The sequence below is a fragment of the Octopus sinensis genome, linkage group LG2, assembly GCF_006345805.1.
Source record: "Octopus sinensis linkage group LG2, ASM634580v1, whole genome shotgun sequence".
In the NCBI taxonomy this organism is placed as follows: Eukaryota; Metazoa; Mollusca; class Cephalopoda; order Octopoda; family Octopodidae; genus Octopus; species Octopus sinensis.
The window spans coordinates 41,248,992-41,271,178 of record NC_042998.1 but is presented as its reverse complement, the minus strand read 5'-3'; the positions used below and the strand labels follow the sequence as shown (position 1 = coordinate 41,271,178).

Below are 22,187 nucleotides of genomic sequence, written 5' to 3'. Positions count from 1 at the left end.
GACAAAAATTTAGGAAGACGTAAGTCTAAATCTGGATGCTTGTTCTATTCTACAAAACAAATAACTAAATCAGAGATTGGAAACGGCATAAAGAAGGTTTATTTTTTGAAAAGTGGGAGGAAGTAAAATTTTTTATGATGTAAGATTTATCAGACGAGCAACTTTTATGAATTAGAGAGTGGCCCACAATGAAAATGTTTTAGTTTTGCTGAAGCAGTGTTTTAAGAGAGACAAAACAAAAATTAAATTTTAGCTTTTAGATATACTTGGTCTTTTTAAGAAATATCGTAAATTTCTTTAAGAAATGTTGCTTTTTATACATAATCATACATATGTTATCCAGTTGACCCAATCCACCAAATAAACATCATCATAATATTCACTTCACTTAACTCTGTCTAATTCAGTAATATTTTTTAACATGTTAACTTACTTTTGTAACACAAAATTCCAATAAAGAGCTAGGGAAAGAAACAACTACACTGTTGATCTTTTACATAAATCTCAATCTGTTAATAGAATATTATATCCCATTTTTGTGTAATATTGAATGAAGCTAATATAATATCTATTCCTTGATGCAATTTCATAATGCACCAACTTTCTTCATTTTTATAATTCTTTATAGAACATGAATAATACCCTTTCATATTTGTTTTACCAAAATTAGTTCCTAAGAAGTATTATTGTAAGCTTAAATCTGTAAATTTAAAATTGAAAAAGAATACTAAATTGCTTGCTATATTTTTCGTGTATCTTGTATTATTTAAATATGATTTTTATGGTTGTAGGGAAGTGAATTGGGTGGTACACAACTTGTTAGTACAGAGGAGCAGGAACAAATTTAGTAGTTCACTGGAGAAGACAGTAGAAGACACTGTGCTAGTAGTGCTGGTAGTACAATACGCATTTGTCAATCAATTAAATGGGCTATTATTTTTATGTGGAATAAAATGATTGTGTGTATGGTATTTACTGCATGCAGATATATATGTAATACTCCAATAAAACATGTCTTGCACTGGGCTAGTAGCTGTTCAGAGCTGAAGTAGTTTCTAGTTCTCAGGAGAAGGATTAGTCTTTGAGATTCAGTGTTGGTTACCACAAAAAAATTATCAAAAATTGTTATACCTAGCATTTGTAATGATTGCTCCTGGAAAGTGGTAGAGAGCAGAAATGAAAGTAGGATATTGATACTGTGCAGTCAATGCAAACAATAAGTATACACAATAAAAAATTATGTCTGGTAAACTGACAAGAAATAAACATTTAGGTTTGCCAGGTGAATGAGTAGCAAACAACACAAGCAACTAAATACTATGGACTGCTTAGGCAGATGAGTAGAAATATCTACACCTAAGTGACCATTCAGGAAATGGCATTAGTGGCTGTAGACTTGAGTTAGAAAAACAGATGCTTATTTCTCCTTTAATAAAAATATGCAGACTTGACATCCATCCTTCATTCTTAACATTGTCCCACTCAACTCACATTTTACATGGATCAGCCCTCTGTGCTACCAAACTACCTTTCCCTCTCTAGTGAACCAGTTCCAGTTGACTTGCCCTACCATACATCTCTCACTCTCCTTATGCATTACACCTGTCCCTACCCTCATATTCTTGCAACCTACCCACCCACATGGCAGCTCCCTTTCTCACAGCCTTCCCCAGCTTACTGGATTATTATTGTTATTATTTTAACTATTCTGCTGTTCATCACCTCTTTCTGCACTGCCAGTCATCACCTACACTTTCCTACTTTCTCTGCAGCCTATATTAATCAGTAGCTAGTCTTCAAACCTTTTTCACCATTCATTATATTGATCCACTCCTATCTCTACATCATCTTTAATTCATGCCATACACTCTTGCAACCTTTATCCACCAACCTTTCCTATTCTGTCTTCATTCAATTCTTCTCACATTCTTGTATCTGACACCTCATCTCCACCATTTCTTTCTCTTTTTTTCAGTTTCACCACAATTACTCCCACCTCCTCTTGTATAATGCAAGTAGCCATGTTTCTCCTCCACTACAAGAAAAGTGCTCCGACCCCTTCATTTACACTTTTTGTCTCTTATTACATAGTCAAAGGAGATCTTAGTCTTTTGAGCTACATGGTGACCTTACTAAAGCTGGTACAATCACAAAAAACACCCAGTATATTATGTAAGGTGGTTGGTACAACGAAGACCATCCAGCTGTAGAAACTATAACAAAATAAACAATGGAACATGATGCAGTCTTCAACCCATTGGATCCTGTCAAACTATCAAACAAGCATGGAAGACAGACATACAAAGATGATGAAGATGATGTAAACTATATAAGATGTGAATTAGAAATGAGAAAATGGGATAGTTTATAGCAATAAAATATACACAGAAGTTGCAGAAAACCTGTGAAGATAATCTAATGGATATACAACATTAGTTTGCAAGAAAGGAGGTGATAATGACAAAAAAAAACTAGGTGAGTAAAATATTGAAAGATACTCTTTTATTTGTTTCAGTCATTTGACTGCTGCCATGCTGGAGCACCACCTTTACTCGAGCAAATCGACCCCAGGATTTATTCTTTGTAAGCCTAGTACTTATTCTATTAGTTTTTTTTTTGCTGAACCACTAAGTTACGGGGATGTAAACACACCAGCATCGGTTGTCAAGCAACGCTGGGGAGGCAAACAGACACACACACATATACACACACACACATACATACACACACATACATATATATATATATATATATATATATATATATATATATATATACACACACACACACACACACACACATATACAACGGGCTTCTTTCAGTTTCCATCTACCAAATCCACTCACAAGGCTTTGGTCGGCCTTAGGCTACAGTAGAAGACACTTGCCCAAGATGCCATGCACTGGGACTGAACCCGGAACAATGTGGTTGGTAAGCAAGCTACTTACCACACAGCAACTCCTACGCCTATGCAAACAGTCAATTATTATAGTATAGATATGTAATGTGAACAACTGATGCTAAGTACAAGCAGGCTATGAGAGTACATACTAAGTATGTAGGAATGTCGACTTGGGAAGAAATAATATTTTGATATAAGTGCAGTGGCTTTTTGAAATTCTTTACATTCACCTGAAACAAAACTTTAGGTATTTTTATGCTTACCATTTAACAATGAATAGAATGCACAACCCACTTTCAGCAAGTAACAATTGCAGAAAATATATATTTAGAATCATGCACTGAGTTTTAATTGCTTTAAAAATATTAAGAGGAAGAGGGATGAATGAGACAGAATTGAGTGGAGGTGATCTGTGATAAGATGACTTCAGAGAGAAGAGGCTACCGCAGTAGTGGTATAAAAGGCAGAGAAAAGAGGCAACGTGTCTATGGATTAGAATTCCTGTTTTGCTCAGCAACTTCATGACAATAAGTGGATTTTCTTTGGAAGCAGTTTACAATATTTGCATGAGTAGCAGCCGCAAAATTCAAGAGGTAGGAGTACTACCCCATTATGATTCTTGAGTGATCTTTATAGAGAGTTAGTAGTTATTGGAGATGAACCATTTTTGGCTCTGAAGAAGAAAACTCAGTCATTGTAATGCAGTTTTGCATATGTCGGGGTGGTGGATTTGCCAAGAGATCCCCTGTGATGAAGAAACCTAACATTTAGTAATTTTGAGTATTCTAATTGTGTGGTATTTAGAGTGGTGGGTTTGATAATGTTTTCATGACATGAGTAGTGATCGTATTTTTTGTGATGCTGAACTTGACAAGAATAGTGTAAAAAGCCAAGATTGGTGCGAATGCATCTGAAGTTTGCAGATTTTGAATGAAGTGTTTAGTATATTGATGACACTTGGGTGCAGCAGGTAAAGAAGGTGTTGGTATCATCTGCATAGAAATGAGCAAGTACATTAATGATGCATTAGAGGAAGTTTGGCTTATGTGTGCATTATTAAATTTATATATATATGTGTATGTACATGTTATTATATATATATATATATAAATTTAGAAACTAAGAGAAATCAAGCCAAAACTGAAATGTATAAGTGAGATGTGATTCTCCAACTCATCTAAAAGGGTAGCAAGTCTGAATAAGAATTATTACAGACTGTGATGATATAACAAACAGTGCCAGCATTGAAAGTGGTCATTAAATGATGAAGATATATATTGATGTTATTGCCATGCAAGTAGAATTTATTCTGGCACTAGTTCAATGATTTGAGAAAAAGGTGTTCTAAACACCTTTCAACGGGAATGAGAGGTAGTTTAAAAAAATAAAAGAAAAAAAGAAAAAAAAGGAGGTAAGTAAAGAAAGCAAGTGAATAGTATAACAACTGCTAGGAAAGTTTTGTTGTGAATTCCATTTTCACTGCTAGCAATAATGAGATAATATTTTTTAACAAATCATAAGATTTGGTGATTAGTTAAGCACAATGTGGTATGGAACACTAACCTATATTGTAAGTATAGCCTGAATGGAAATAACTTCAAAATTCAAAACATACCAGAAAAATGATTTTGTTTGTGTCCCTGACAAAGCCCTCAGGTGAAACAAAATATATTTTGAGCTCGCAGTTATATTGATTAACTATCTTTCTGTCTAGCTACGCGTGTATGTGTATAGCACACATACACACACACATTTAATATTGTGATATGAATACTTATTTTGTTCTATAAGCAAGCATTGTATTGGTTGTGTGCTCTGTTTTCTCAGCTTCTAGGACCTCTTGAAAGGTTGAGTGACCTATGGCCCATGATTGTCCTCATCTTCTTCCTCTTGTTGCTGACCATATCTATGCAGTTTTGTGAATCCATGATCTGGCTCTTTCAGAATGTGACCAACCAATTGCATTCTTCATTCAGTTAGTGTACCTTGAGCTTTTCACAACTTTTTAAGGTTTTTCATTTCTGATATGATCAAAAGTATGAAATTCTCAAGATTTTCCTCAAGTACTTTTGGTAAAACACATTTTATGTTTTGATCATTTTTGTCCATGTTTCACCTGCAAAGGGGTGCTATTGGTTATGTGATAAGTGGATTTTAATGACATTATCCAGCATGTTCTTGGACATTTTGGACATTTACTGAAATACTGCTACTTGCCTTTCTGATTTTGTATTTGACATTGGTTTCAACATTTGTCATTTTACAAAACACTGCCAAAATATGCATGTTAGCTCACATCTCTGAGTCAAGTTTTCAACAATCAAGATGCAGTCTCTCATTCCTCAGCCTACTCCATAGCATTTAGCTTCTTTGCATTCATTCTCAGTCTAGTTTTCTTTATTGCTTCAATTAGGTGATAAGTCAACCTTTGCAGACCAGTTATGTATTTTGCAAACAATGCAGCATTATCAATAAATCCCAGGTTGGTCAACCACCTCTGATCTTTAAACTGGATGTTACATTAACTTCTATCAATTACCTCTTTCAAATTTAAATCCATAATTAGGAATATTGGTAACAAAATGCATCCATGATAAAGGTGGCAAAGTATCTAGCATTTCTATTTATCATCTTCCTAATGCTTCTACAAATGGAAATGTTAGTGCTTTAGGAACCAGTAGCTTTTGTGGTGTTCCACAAAGACATCCAAAATGAATACTATCAAATCCTTTTTGAAGAAAACGAAATTTGACAATGGTCACTGGAACTCCAGACACTGTTTATTCCATATTTGTTCACAACATTCACAACTCTTGTCTGAGCCTTTGCTATGAAGCAGACATCACAAAATTGCTATCAAAGCATATTGCAAAAGACTATGTATAGTGGTGGTTGTCTATGCACCAGCTGAAAATGCTGAGAACCTGAAAAAAAAAAAAAAGATGTGTTCTTTGAACACTGCTAAGATATTCTAGGGGATATCTTCAAATATGAAATCAAGCTGCTGAAGAGTGATATGAGCCCTGAAAATGAATGAGAACTGAACAGGTCAGTTCAACTGACAAATAATAATGGAGGAAGGCTCTTAACAATCTACAACAAAAATGGCATGTACATTGGAAAACAGCTTGAAAAATATTCTACACAAATTTATCTCATAATTAAAACAAGGATGATACTATATATCTTATCCCTTCAGTTAACAAAACAAAATTAATGTTCCTTGGCATTTTTAATGAGAAATTAAATTTCTTTAATAAAAATATGAATTTTTCAATGATTTGATAAGTTTAAATTAATAATGGATAGTTAAGTTTCTTTTTATGTGTGTTCTTTTTTTTTATCTAGTTGCAATTCATAAAGCTAAAGTATAGTTCAGAAACTTTCAAAAATATGTATATTTTGTCAAGATTTTCACTTATTTAAAATATTATAGCTGTAATTTCAGTTATAAATTGAACAATATTAAAATATTAACTTCCAAGCTAAATTTTCTTTCCAATAAATCAGTAGTAAATATATATATGAAAGAAGAAATCAATGTATTACAGTGCAAACTGCTATATCAAAATCTGGAATTTTTTTTTTTTTATATATACAACTCCAAATCACTCAATACTTGCAAGAAAGATGTTAGTATTTAAAAATTTGCTACTTTACTATGTCAGATAAAATTACATATGCTTTCCCCTAAACCTTACATTTCAAGAAAAGATGATTAAGAAATTATATATTCATGTCTGATTCATTTAGAGATTAAAATGAAATCATTACACACTAAAACTGAAGCCTCAAATTTCTAAATTATTTCCATTTGAATTCAGTATATATGTGTATCATCATCATCATTTAGCGTCCGCTTTCCATGCTAGCATGGGTTGGACGGTTCAACTGGGGTCTGTGAAGCTGGAAGGCTTCGTCAGGCCCAGTCAGATCTGGCAGTGTTTCTACGGCTGGATGCCCTTCCTAACGCCAACCACTCCGTGAGTGTATGTGTATATATATGTATACATACACGTGTGTTTGTGTTTGTGTGTGTGTATATATATATATATATATATATATAACGGGAAGCTTTATGAAAATAAACAAAAGACGAAGGTAGGTGGAATACAAACAAACAATTGTATTAGTATGGCGCTCAGGAATATAAATAAAACAAGTCTTTTACGTTTCGAGCCTACACTCTTCAACAGAAAGATACACAGAAAAGAAACAAGGAGAGAAAAAAATGTGTGCAGAAGCTAGCGAATCAACATATATATATATATATATATATATATATATATATACACACATGCACACACACATATATATAAACCAAATCACTGGCAAATATAACATAGCAGTATGTACCATGCTTTAGCCAATTGTTTTAGGTGCTTATAAAGCTGCAAGTAGACATGGTCAACTGTTTAGCCTTCCCAATCCTTACAATGGGAACATCCAAGATGGAGAGAGAGATGCACCTGCATTCTATTGGAGCAACATGAAAAAAAAGCATTGAATACTAACAAGTGACAACCCTCTTTTCTTTTTGTTTTTGTGCATGTATAGCTATAATACACACAAAGAAAATAGTAGAACTTTTCCCAGTTATTGAATAAATCAAAGAGTTATGAACATAACAATTATTGCACTTAATGTTAATGTGTTAGAAAATATTAACTAAGACATTGCATGGGTTAGATGGACTTGTGTCTCACTCTAATTCATTATTTCCTTGATTAAGTTCAAGTTCACAAGTTTAATTGGAAGATACCCATTGAGGACACCTCCCTCTACCAATTCACAAATTTGTTATCACCCACTATCACATTTCCATAGCAAATTAGTTGGCTCTCCTGCATACACATATGATTATGAGCCAATGTGTCTCTATCCTGTTGCTTGATTTGATAGAAATAGCTATAAAATCTTCATATCACATGCTAATAATATAGAAAACGAATGTGCTGGATAATGAGGTCTTACATATATTTGTCTTTGAAAAAAAAAAAAAATGGACTCGTCAAGGCTGGAATACATTTGATTTTAAGTCTGCTTGATCAGAGTTGATTTAGAATGTTATAACAGCTTTTACCAATGTTGTTGATTCCCAGTTGTATTCCACAACCATGTGCTCTATTTTGTCAGTTTATACTCAACTTCAATCTCTTGAGATCTTGTGTTTTCTTCTAATTTTTCACTAACATACAGCATCACACCTATTACACAAGTTTCACACAGTCCTTCACATGGCATGATTCCAACAAAAGTAAATTTTGACTCCAACTTCAAACACCAGCCACTATATATATACTACAGGCACCCCAGTGTTATGAGAGCATTTCATTACTGAAAATCTTGCTGAAACAGTGAATTCCGTAATGTGAAACCTATTTTCCCATTGATTTTTATATTATATGCCTATAAAATTAGATATGTATCCACTGCTAAATATAACACCAAAATAGCAAAACTTAACTATTGTTCACTCAAGTGAAACTAGTGCATTTGAAGTGTCGAATCTCTGACTGGTTTAAAAGTGATCTGCAATGTTGTACACCTATAATTTGTACATGCTAAGCACTCTTGGACTACCTGAATTCTGCACAAGATCAGTTCTCTCAAGTTTTTAAACTTTTGCAAACTTTACTGATACCTGCGAGTTTTTAATCTTGATGGATAATGCAGTGAGGAATAGGTGAACATCATAGATTTATACTCCATGATGATCCAGCCTTCAACATCTTCATGACTAACTCAATGATTCAAAATAAAATCTGATCTAAGAGCAGAGGTTTATAAATACATTCAAGTGAACAAATTTTTCTCCTTATGACCACTGATAATTCTGCTAATGTTAGCATTTTCATATATCAAACAATGTTTTGTTGGTTATATTTTTTATATAGCATTCTCATGGCTTACTGGACTACAAATTGTAACCTGTTAAATGCATTTATCAAGCTAGCAAATGCAAGTTCTTGCCAAATATATTTCTAGGGGTCATCAGACATACACAACATTCTTGTTTCATGTCCTGATGCAAACTTAAACACCAACCAATCCTATACTCTATTTGCCATAATTATTTACACCAACTTCATCATGTAGTCCTTTAAACCAAGTCTTTGTAATTTCCTTTTATTTATGCATCCTCCTTTGTTATAATATTACTATTCTAGTCATTAGGAATGATACTTCTCTATACAATTTTCGAAGTTAAAAAAGTGACTAATATATCACTATCCCAACACAAGGTTTTTACTTTGTAAGCTACGCTTGAAGTATTTACAGCTTTCTTTCCTCAGTTACATTACTCATCATCTCAACATGAATTTCCAGAGTTAACACCTGTTTGTTCCACATAGTTAAGCTTGCTTGCTCTTGCCTAACTCATATTTTTCTTTCTTGACAAGCATGTGTACAAGAAAGTTATTTTGAGTAAGGAACACTTAAAATTATCAATCACAAAGATGATAATAATCAACTTCTGTATATTAGGGACAGCTAAGCTTCAATAGTTAAAAATTTAGTATCTTAATATATAATTTCTATTTTAATTATATTTTCTGGGTTTAAAGATAAACATCTGAATTAAGCATATCTTAAAATGCATTAAATAGTATAAGAAAAAAGTTGCAGAGACCTTTGAATGACAACAATATTCATAATAATAATCAAACATTATATGTTAAGCTAAAACTAGTTTCAAGCACAATAAGAAAAACAAAAATAAATAAAGACATCGAAGGGAAATCTTGCCAATAAACTTGTAGTAAATTCTTAAGAAGAATGAGATATTTCTAAGATTGCTTAAGGTAAAATCTGGACTGCTGATCTGCTATATTTGCATTATGTGAGGTAAAGAGTGATAGAACAGAATTTCTTAAAGTGCTGACTTTAGTAAAAGAATATGGTGCTCATTCACTGCTGTTATAAATACAGAATATTTCTTTATTTACTTAATGTCAGTTTTTCCTCACTGACATGGATCAACTGTGTCTGCTATACTTATTACCAAGCATCCCAGTCTTTTGCTACCTTTTACACAAGCTCCTTCAGCTTTAGATCTGACAAGACCTCTTTCAACACTTTCCCTGTTATTCCTCTTCCAAGCACTTTTTACATACATTCATAATTCATTTACATCACAAATCCACACTAGTATTATGGATATTTGATGCAAGCCTTAATTAAACATCATTGAGTACATTTGTCTATCCTGGACAAATGCTTCACAGCCAACTCAAGTCAAAAGGAAAGCTCTCTGGATTACTACAGTTGCTAGGGCAGAAACTGACAAAACTCACCATCAAAAGACTATAATGCAAATGATAAACTGCTGCAACAACAGTACTCTATAAAACGCACATAAGCTATAGCTTATCGTAACTCAGAGCTTGGCTTCTACTACAGTATGAAGGATACTATTGAGCTTCACACCTAGCCAAGACTGATATGTCAAGAATCATACATTTGATAAATTTCTGTATCTGGCTGTATTCTTGAAGCTTCAATCAAAACCAGAAATAAGCAAGGCCACTTCTAAGGTGGCAGTGGAAATACAAGCTTCCTTTTATTAACTAAGCTTTCTGGTCTTTGCCATGATGAACTTTGAACTTCAGACCACTGTTCCAGGTTGTTTCTGCTACTTTCCAACAGATTCTGCTAACAGAATCAGATCATCAGCTTACAAAAATTTCTAAATTCTTGTGATATAGCTATAAGAAAACTGCAATGAACAGAAAGGCAGCTGCTGGTGGTGGTGAAGACAGAATCTTCATAAACAACCAAGTGTATATAAAATTCTACATTCTATACCACGCCAAACCTTGTTTATAACATCCCTGTAATGACTTGGAAGACCTTCACAAATTATTTACCTACATTTAGTTTCCACAGTACTCAAGAGATGTCAAAGGAAGAAACCTTGTCACTGATCTTCTTCAGATAGAAAGATGCTTAATTTTAAGTAAGAATTTCTTTTACAGTTGTCTAATATATATAGTGTATGTGGTTCTGTATCCCAACACAAACGTAAAGTGCTTCTCATCCAAGTTAATTGTATAGAATATTGGAAATGAAAGCTTTCATAAGATATTATCTTGAAAAATGTAGTAATGTGAACAAAAAGGATATAAAAAAAGAATAAAAGTTATGAATTTTTGTTAAGCTAATGTTTATGTTATACAATGAACCATTTCTCTATTAAAAAGAAATTCTTCGTAATACATATTGCAATATCATACTGTCTCCCAATTTATGTCAGACAAAAACAAATAAAAAAAAAAGCTCCAAATATTCTTAATAGCTTAATCATAATTAGTTGCCTACAAAACAAATTACACCATCATTCATTACAATACTATATCATTACAAGTCTCCCAAAATAAACAGTCCAGCAAGAAAAAACACTCAAGAAACATATTAAAGATATATATACTACTCTACTAGATTAAAATCAGATGCTGGTTTCATTGACGTAGTTTCTCTTGGTACCCAAAAGCAAATAAGTTTGGCTTTTACGTTACTTAAAGTTAATAATCTAAGCACATGTCAGAGCTCTGAGATTTTGTTTCATAAACCTTTCATTCTATATTTGTTCTGTGATAGTTTGCTTGGGATCTTACTGAAGCATGTCTGCACTTGTTTATACCTTATGTCAGTTGGCATAACATTCAGAATGAAATGACATAATTCTGAGTAGCTGAACAATTTAACTATAACGTGCTTGTGAAATGATATCCTCCCAAAGTAAGATATATCAAAGAGTCGTTCACTGAGCCCCCCTACTAAAGAAAATTTCCGGTACTTTCAGAAAACACGTTGAGATCACTGCAGGATGGTGTGAAAGGTCTTAGCAAATATGTAAGCTCTATCTAGCTTCAAACAAAACTGAAAGTATAATCTAGAATAAATTAACAGAAAAGTATTTTATACAGAAAACATACAAAATAAGCTATAAATAAAATTTTGTTTTAGGTGGAAAAGTATACATGATGCTCTAATTAATGAAAATGTACATTGAATCTTTTTGAATCAAGTATAATTCTTGATTATATTAAAAGCTACAATGATTAAAAATCATAATTTTTAAATTCCAGAAACAAAATTCTTGTAAAAAAAAAAGAGTTATTTTAATAAGAAATAGATCATTCACTAAATATCCTAATGATTACAGAAAGATAAATATTTATTTTAGTGGAATTAATGTTATCAATGCAGTTGTGTGATGAAAATGTAATATAAGTAATTAATATTAAAAGGAATTTACATTTCCTCCAGGATTTAATCCAAGTATCATTTAATTGTCAGCTTCCAACTGTTTAATCTTTCAAACCAAAGTACAATGGATTTATCCTTTTTCTTACATAACAGTACACAACAATTCACATGATCTAAGCAATACATAGGTGCATATACATTTATATGTTAGTGTGTACATGGACACACCTCAATATTCCACTATATTTTTTAATGTCCACTATAAAACTGGGTGTCAAAAAATAAAATTCCAATGCAATTAGGATACCTTTGTCCCTACACATAAAAAGGTGTGTGCATGAGAGGTGGGGAGAGAAACTGTTTCCTTTTACTTGTCATTTTTGAAGATAAAAAAGAAAAATATTTCTGATGAATTGCTCAAGACATTTCTTAAAATTTTTCAAAGTCTACTTCCTTGATTGTTTTGGAATTAATAATAAAGATGTCAAATAAAAACCTCATTCATATAGTACCATAGTTGGAGACATCTGTTGAATACAAATTGTTTTGATGTGTATTTAGTAAGTTGACACCAATGATTAACTACCTTCTCAGCACCTGATAACCAGTATAATTGTGCACTTATCATCTGTAAAAATGACACCAATGGATTAAGGAGAAGATGTTCGTTTTGGAATATTTCCAGAAGTATCTGATTTCATCTTTCAACTGATTTCATCCCCACTCCCTAACTGCTGCCGTTGATGTTTCATTTTGTCAGTAAACTAAACACTGTAACTGGCCTAAGTAATTAATTCTGAAGTCAGACCAGATATTTCACTGGCTAAATTTCAAGATCAAAAAGACATTGTAAGAATCTCATTTCCTTATCTCAGATTACACTTATTCTTCCATGTTAAAGACAACAAATTAGGAGACTTATATAAGTACTGAAGACAGTATGTTATAAATAACACAAACATTTATATCACTCGGTGGGTTTGATAGCAACTTAGACAGAGGTAATTAGAACATGTTGAGTTTCATGCTTTGACTTATGATTTAGTATCTTTACTCAGATTCGCTCATTAATCACTCTTTTTATTAACATAAATTTCAAACACCCTCATTATTATTTTAAAAACAAAATTTAGGAAGTGGCATTTATACTTATGCACACACATTACAAACACTATTTCACTCTCTCTCTCTTTCACTCTCTCTCACACATACACGTGCACACACACACACCTACACTCATGTATAGATGTATAACCCTATGCCCTACAGAGGCAGAATTGATAACTGTATTTAAATGCAACTGATCTTAAATATGAAATTATGCAGATTCAAGGCATAAGGAAAAATATTGAAGCAATTCAACAAATGAGTAGCATGAAAAAGTCAAAGCAAATATAAATGAAAATATCAAATGTCAACCAAGCAATATCCATACACTGCTGTATGAAAAAAATAATTTTAATACAAAATAATATGAAAATCTAGTACTGTCAAAGTGAACAGAGAAGTAAAATTATGATAATTTATGTTTTCTTTATTGCTTAGTCAGGAGGGAGGGCAGTGTCCATGACCCTCTGTGACTGATGAAAGGGGGAGAGAAAAGTTATGTTCAAATTGGAGAGATGAGGCAACTGTTTGAATTCCACAAAAAGTATCTTTGGACCAAAAAAATTTGAATGCTTTATGTAATGCTTATTTACTCACATTGTTTTGAATTAATCATGCATTATCTTGTAGCTTTGAGATTTTAATGATGTGATTGAATATTTTTAGAATGGCATTCAGGGTAGGTGTAAGAGGCTGAGTCTGCCAAGTTTGAAAACAAAACAGGTAGAATATATGAGCTGGATATAACCGGTTTACATGCTAAAGGCTTAAGTCAACCACTCAGTTGGGTTATGGTAGTGTTTGAATTTAGAATATAAAGAGCCAGAACAAATATCCCAAGTATCTTGTGTGATGCTCTAAAATTCTACAAATAAAACTGATACTCTTTTTATAGCCCCTGAAAGGCTGAAAGATAGCACTGAGATTTGAACCCGGAGCACAAAGACCCAAAACAAATGGTGCGAAACATTTTATCTGTTGCTCTAACATTTCTGTCCCTTGTCACTTGAGAGTGTTAAACTTTTAATTCTGAATGATTTATGCTTAGACATAAAAGGGGTTAATTAGCATACTGAACTTATGATTTCTATTTTTTGCATAAAGACACATAGTTTGGATGTAGGCCCTGTTAATTTCTTTAACACCAGTACTATTCTGTCACTTATTTTATTAACAACAAAAATGAAAAGCAAAGTTGGCTTTGGTAGGGTTTTTAACTCAATGTATCAAATGAAGTAATTTTGCAAAATTCTTAGTCTGTCACACTACCATTTCTGATACTATGTTACCTTAAAATGGAGAAATACTGAAAAAGAAAACTGAGGAAGGTGTAAATTACCTTAATTAAATTTGTGTAGGAATTGTGTCAATTGATCCGTTTAAACTACTGATAATTACAAAAATGGTATTTACCTTTAGCTTGTCTTCTTGCTTCGAAAAATCTTCAAAGTCTCTTCCTGTCAGCTCCTGTGAACTTAACTGTTGTTGAACAGCTGAAATACTCCGAAGAATCTCCTTCAATTCATTTGTATACTGAGAAGAAGTTTTTGAGTTAAGAATGCTTTTGGAAAGGTGGCTTGAGACAGCAGTTAGTGTAGTTTTTGTAATAGCTTTCTCCGAAGCAACGGCAGCAACTGTAGCTGTAGTGCCTGAGTCCAGAGCATGTCTGCATTGTAAGCTCTGGGAGCGAAGATCCTGCCATCGTCTGTTGAGTTTTAGGAGTTCAGGTTCCACGATTTCTAAAGCTTCTTTACCTTTTAGTTCTTCCCCACTTCTGTTTAAACTATCCACATCCCTCTGTCTTCTTTTTAGTTCCTCTTCAACTGCCTAAAAAAAATAAAAAATACACTTGTAAGTTTAAGAGAGGGATGTAGTCAATAATCAAAAGACTAAAGCCTTAATTACAATGATAATAAGAGGAATTTTTTCAAAGACTTCAAAAGAAGGTATTTGAACATATAATAATAGAAAGATATGACAAATAATTTTTAATCAAAGAGGTAGTCATTATCATAGGAGCAGACATAACTGAGTGATTAAAAAGTTCACTTAGTAACTATGTGTTTTGGGGTTCAATCCCACTATGTGATACCTCCTTAGGCAAGTATATCCTACTATGGCCTCAAGTTGATCCATGCTTTATGGGTGAAATTTGTGGGAGGGAAACTGTATAGAAACCCATTGTAAACATAGGGGTGAGGAGAGAAGGAAAGAGGGAGAGAGAGAGCATGAAAGACTTGTCTCCATATCTTTACACCAGCACTGCTTAGACAGCTATGACATTCATTTATATTCTGTATAAACGATATTTCAGAACTTGGTGGTTTAAACATGTGAAGTCTAGAGAAATAAAGTGTCTTATTTGAAAACAAGTAAGGGCTGACATTAGAAAAAGCATCTGACTATTGACAATTGTCTTAAGAAGTCTTGTCCAACTCTTACCAGCACGGAGAAATCAGATATAAAAATGATGATGATGACATGCTAAAAATATATCCTGGCATATACTGGATGCTAAAGTTTCAAATTAATATATTTGAGCTTTGAATTTTCTTGAGGCACTAAGTGTATATGTGTATGGTTTCAAATCAGAAAATCTTAAATGTTTTTACAAGTGTTTCAGGTGTGGTCTATATTTATATAAATGTATGTGTATTTCTATAAATAAAATTAAAATAACTCTATTCAGAGTTCCTTAATAGCAGCTTAATTTCATGATTATTTTTGCTAGAAATATTTGACTTGATTTAGTTGTTGGGGTTTAACAGATATTTCTCCTTTCTATGAATAACACGTGTAAAAGTGGTTGGAAATGCACACACACACACACACTGTGTGGTAAAAAGTTTGCTTCCCCACTACATGATTCCAGGTTCAGTCCTACTGTGTTGCACTTTGGGCAAGTGTCTTCTACTACAGTTTTGGGTCAACTAAAGCATTGTGAGTGGATTTGGTAGATGGAAACTGCCAGAAGCCAGTCATATATATATATATATGTGTGTGTGTGTGTGTGTGCACCACTGCTTGACAACCAGCGCTGGCATGCCTATGTCCTTGTAACTTAGCATTTCAGCAAAAGAAACTGATATAACAATTTCCTCAAGGAGATGTCCCAGCATGGCCATAGACTAATGACTAAAACAAGTAAAAGATAAAAAATACACACACAAGGGCCTAGATGTGCAGAAGTTCATGTGATTTTGGATTAGGTCTCTTTGTGTCTTTTACTGTAGTCTCAGGTTGACTAATAACTTAAGAGTAAATTCTGAAAGATGGAAGCGCTGAAGAAGCCTGATGTATGTATATACATATAATGTACACACATATATATGTTGAAGCACATAGACAAAGAGACATGGTCGATCAAAATGAAACAAAACACTTTGTATAATGGGGCCCTTAATATATTAGACAATGATGATATTATTAGACTCCATGACATACAGGAGGACAATGATCATGACTACTATGCCTCTTATACAACCTAGAAACTATAACAACTAAAGAAGACAATGTAGAGGATCAATCTGCTAGAAACAGCAGCCAAAGCTCAATCAGATTGTACCCCACCACCTTAAAAAAAAAATGATGCATAAGAGATCGCCATTCCTGACATACAAAATAGATGGGATGGCCAGAGTCAAAGGTTTTTATCACAGATCTACATAACCAAGGCTGGGACTACACAACTAAGAATGTTTATAGTCAAATAGAAAACTTTTGTTTCAGTGATTCTCTGTTATTTACCTTATTGGATGGATGTATTTTACCATTTACCTTCTTACTTCTGTGCAAAAATACATACTATTAAATCTTTATATATAAAATCCACTGCCAATGCCAACCCTTTAGCATTCAGATTTCTCTGTCAAATGCAGTGCTTATTTATTCACATTATCTTAAATTAATCAAGTATAAGCTTGTAGCTTTGAAATTTCAATGATGTGACTGTTTATTTTTTAGAATAACATTGTAGAGTAGGTGTGAGAGGCTAGATCTGGTCAGTTTGAACATAAAACAGGTAGAATCTTTGGGCTGGATATAACTGGTTTAAATACTGAAGGGTCAAGAGTCTGTGTTACATGCTAGCATAGGAAACAGATGCTAAATAATGATAATTCTAAATGATAGGTGAACCCAAATTAGTAATGAGTGGGTCCAGGAAGAAACAAATTAAGCAAAAGCACTCTTATTCAGATGGAAAAAAAAAGTAAAAATTATATAACTACAAGAATCTCTGGGAATTTTTTAAAATTGATCTTTAAAAACTTTCATTTTTTTATCATATTGATTTCTTAATGAATTATAAAATACAAAATTAAATTGTTCCCATCTGAGGCTATTTTACAAACTAACTATTACACGGCTTATATAGTTAAAGTAAAGTGTCATTATATAAGTGAAAAGAACAGGCAATTTTAGTAAATAAATAGATGTCATTCTTATTCAAAGGAAGTTGTTATGAAAAAAACCAGAACAGCTAATTGTGATTTATTGAATACAATTTTTTTTAACATGTTCATTACATAGGTAAAAATGTAATCACAATTATATGATTATGCTATTTATTTATTAAAATATAGATGTACTCTAATCAAATAAATAAATTTAATTGGATTACTATATAGTTTTTGGCAATAAAAATTACATATTTATGCTATTTGGTCACCAACATTCAAAACTTCCTTCTGCAATATTACTGTACTATCAATAGTACTACAAGCAAGCACAAAATGGAAGAAAATTGTAGAAATCAGGAAAAATAGTAGGTTATTTTTCACCAAATGTTCTTGAGGAAAACCCTAAGAATTTTGAACCTCGATCTTTTCACAAGTGAAGATGTCTTGAGAAGAGCATTGTTGTGAAGACTTCATGTCATGCTAATGGCACAAAGATCATGCCTAATTGGTTACATCCAACTGCAGCTAGATAAATGGAGTATAGGCACCACCACAAAAAGAATAAAATGGAGAAAACTAATGGCCATATGGCATTAAAACTTTCTGGGAGTTTTGACAGCTGTTATCAATAGACACTAGAAAAAGAACACAATCAATCAAGAACATTGGAAGAAGTACAGTCTAATGTGTGAATGTGATTTCAAAAATTGCATGGTTGCTTCACTCCAGCAATATTAATAATTATTTTAAAAATTATATAATAAAAGTGAACCATACTTCCATATCTCAGAATGTATTTTATATATTAGGCTACAAGGTATTTTTGGTGCAGAGGTGTAAAATATAATTGATATGCGGGTGGCACGTAAAAAGCACCCACTACACTCACGGAGTGGTTGGCGTTAGGAAGGGCATCCAGCCGTAGAAACACTGCCAGATTTGACTGGGCCTGATGAAGCCTTCTGGCTTCACAGACCCCAGTAGAACCGTCCAACCCATGCTAGCATGGAAAACGGACGCTAAACGACGATGATGATGATGATGCTGATAATATTTTCCTTCAATAATCATAGTTTTTTATAATCTCAAAATAAATACTGTACAAATTTGCATATAGTTTCATTTCAAGTAAAGGCTCCAAGTTCATTTCAAATTACTAACTGAAACTCACACTCACACACACACACACACTCTCTCTCTCACACACACACAAATAGAAATATGTTAAATGAAATATGTTTAAGATGCTTTGAGCAGTTTGTGCATATTGGAACAACATCAACAGAAAGATAAACTTTTATTCATATAATATTAGTAAATGAAATATCTATTGCATTATCTGAAACTTAAAGGGAACATAGATATATATCTCTAGCTTTTGTTATCAAAATTCAGTATAAAATTGTTTAGTTACCAATGTCTGTTATGTGTATAGCAATATTAACAGTTTGCAGAAATACAATTATATTAAACTTAAAAAAAGAAGAAAGTAATCTCACAAGAATTTAATATCAATGAGTGGTTTATTAAAGCAACGAGAAAAGGAATTTCCAAAGAAAAATATCAAAAATCAATCCAAAGGTTTTTGCTTAGAATCAATAGACAGATTTCCATTTTGCTAGAATTGATACATTTCAGAAAATTAAAATTTCTTAGTAACTGCAAATCGAAGAAACTTATTTTGTACTTTTTGAAATTGCCTCATGAGGTAAAATCTACAAATGAAATATTAAACAAAATTACTCATGTGTAGTTTAAACTAATTATGGATGAGAAATAGGTATCAATGAAGCAGAAAAAAGAGTAATGAGTGCAGTTACATCTGACTGGGAATTGAGGACCAAGGATGGTTTGGTTCAGAAGGTGACTGAATGGTAATTGAATCTGTCAACAAGTGAGAAGATAATTTGGTAGAAGTACAGAGCAGAATTAATATAGTAATTAAACTCTTACCCTGTTTATTTTAATATTTTGTCATTTCTTTGGATACTCAAGATTCTTAAGTTAATAATATTATAAGGTTTCAAATAATCAAAAAGATTAAGTATAAAAAGATATCAAATTATTCCTAAGAAGCATATTCTGGCAGTTTTATTTCCAAAATTATGAAGCATAAGAAGTTTGACAAACGAAGACTAAAATAAATACATTAAATGAATAAATTCATAAAGTCTCTTGAAATAATTAAACTAGAAAAATACAAATGTGATCTTATTTCAGCTAGGCACATGCATAGACACACATGCCAAATATATTATTCCCATTAATGTGAGCCTTGAGGATTATGCACAATTTAGCAGTTTAGGTATCTTCTGTTAGACATCAAATTGGTTACGTAAATTTGATAGCATTTGTAATTGCACTGAACCCTTTCTCAGTAAGATATGAAGTTTAGTATTTTAGTATTCTGTATTGTGTTTGGTACTATATACATACATATATATATGATTCTTATTAGAAGCCTCTTTATGAAACACTAGCTTATAGCATTTTGATTCTAGTTTCATTAAGAGAAATTTGTTAAATATCCCTGTACATTTCCATCGTTTTCATTCTCTAGTTTGAGAAACCTAGAGTTTAAAACTGCTTCTCACTTTGAACATTTAACTTCATTTAGACATGAAAAGATAGGCTCTGTCAATTATCTATACAAATATAGAAGAACAATTCTTAATTTGGTCAATATTTCTAATGTCTTACTACTACTGACTTGCTCCTCATTGTACCAGACATGCAGTGTCATCCATGTCATAAATAACACATAAGCATCTTTAAAACATGACTAAACCCATTATCACCAAAAAACACAAACAAAATTCAAATGTATGAAATTCTGGCAACGAATTAAAATGTCTGGAGAAATCCATTTAATGCCTTTCCTAATAATTGAAACATGCCTTTGGCAGATTCCATTTTAAGTAAACTGAAGATATTCAGTTTATTCTGTTAGACGATGTACAATCTGTTAGATGATGCACACATTTTAACATTTCATATCAATGAGGCAACTTTGTTTTTTCATAATGAAAATGAAATGTGGTGGAATCTTACGTCTATTGCAAACTATATAACTTGAATGGATCAAATTATATTAAATTAATCAGTGTTTCTAAATCATGCAAAGTAAACTCTTCAAGTAATTATTGCTAATCTTCACTGAAAGATTATATTAACATACATACATGTATATTTAATAAATATTTAGTGGAGAGAGGGAAAGAATATATAAATGCATGTACATGTCTATTTTATGCATACACACACACACACAAAATTAAATATTTTTTTCCTAGGCAATGGCTTATATATGAATTTCTGCTAAGGTGAAGCTAGTTAGAGACACCTTTGAAAAATTCTCTCCAAATTACTTTATGCAACATTCATGATTCTACGTGAGCAATAAATGTATCTATCTTCAGTGATGAAGATAAAATTACAGGTAACTGAATCAAAAGGTTTAGTTCTTCTTTGTACCAGGTCTTTTTACACTAAGTTCCAAATTGAACTCTTTTGTAGGTTTAATTTATGAAAATATTGTTAGGAATATATTGCATTGGAGAAAACATGAAAGTAAATTATTGTATTTGATAGCATGTAAGATGAACATAGAAAAAAAAAAGTTTAAAAACATCACCCTAAATCCTATATGCAAAACTGCATAAGCTCTAATGCATTGAAAACTTTTATCCTGAATATGAGCTGCTGAAATTAGGGTGTATCTAAAATGCCTGTACATCTTTTATGCCATCAAATGCAGTAATGTCACTGTTTAGTGTAAGGATAGTGGGATGGTCGAAAGGCTAATGTAAAGCAGGTGGATGGCTGTAAAGTACTGGATAAAATATTTTGAAATACATAGTTTCCCATTACATTGGGGGAGGGGATCTTTTATTTTTCTAAAAGATTGATTAAAATAAGTATCTGTTTTGTAGTGATGGTTGATTTAATCAACTGTGACTTCCCTTAAATTCCTGAACTTGTGATAATGTTAAGAATCAATATTAATGATTTATGGGAAATGAAATAAAAATTTAGGCTGGTAAAAATAACTCTGTAAAGTTTAGTGCCTATCCTAATTAATATAAGTAAAAATATTCAATAGTATTTAGCAGGTGTCTGCAAGGAATAGAATAAACCACAAGAAATTTTAACCTAGTTACAAAAGCATTAATTTAAATTAAGAAAATGTTATATATAATACTAGATTCCACAATAAATAAAATATCTAGGCAGAATTTCTTTGGTAAGTTTTTCCCTTTTGTTTTATAACAATTAGATTTAATAATTTTATCTTGTGACAATTGCTTTAAAATGATTTGAAAAATTAGAGACATTAAAATAAAGAACAAGCCTGAAGTAATACAACAAATGACTAAGATTAAGAGAATTTTATACATTCTAATTGTAAGATTAAGAGAATTTTATATCTTCTAATTGTAGTAGTCCATTGTCTAAGGATTAGAACTTATAACCATTATAATCTCATAGATCTATAACTTCTCCATCTTACATACTGTAGTATATAGATAAATGATTGACAAAATAAAACTAAGCTAAACAGATTT

The 22,187-nt window shown here is 32.1% G+C and overlaps 1 protein-coding gene across 8 annotated transcripts in view; it reads right to left on the bottom strand.

The window, feature by feature from the left end:
- The window catches only part of LOC115232614 (dystrophin), a 744,226-nt gene that overhangs the window by 291,605 nt on the left and 430,434 nt on the right, over positions 1 to 22,187 (bottom strand). For all 8 annotated transcript variants that reach the window (XM_029802603.2, XM_036512501.1, XM_029802605.2 and 5 more), the window contains one exon: positions 14,636 to 15,049. In XM_029802603.2, coding sequence (XP_029658463.1) covers positions 14,636 to 15,049 — 414 coding nt within the window. The remainder of the gene's footprint in view (positions 1 to 14,635; positions 15,050 to 22,187) is intronic.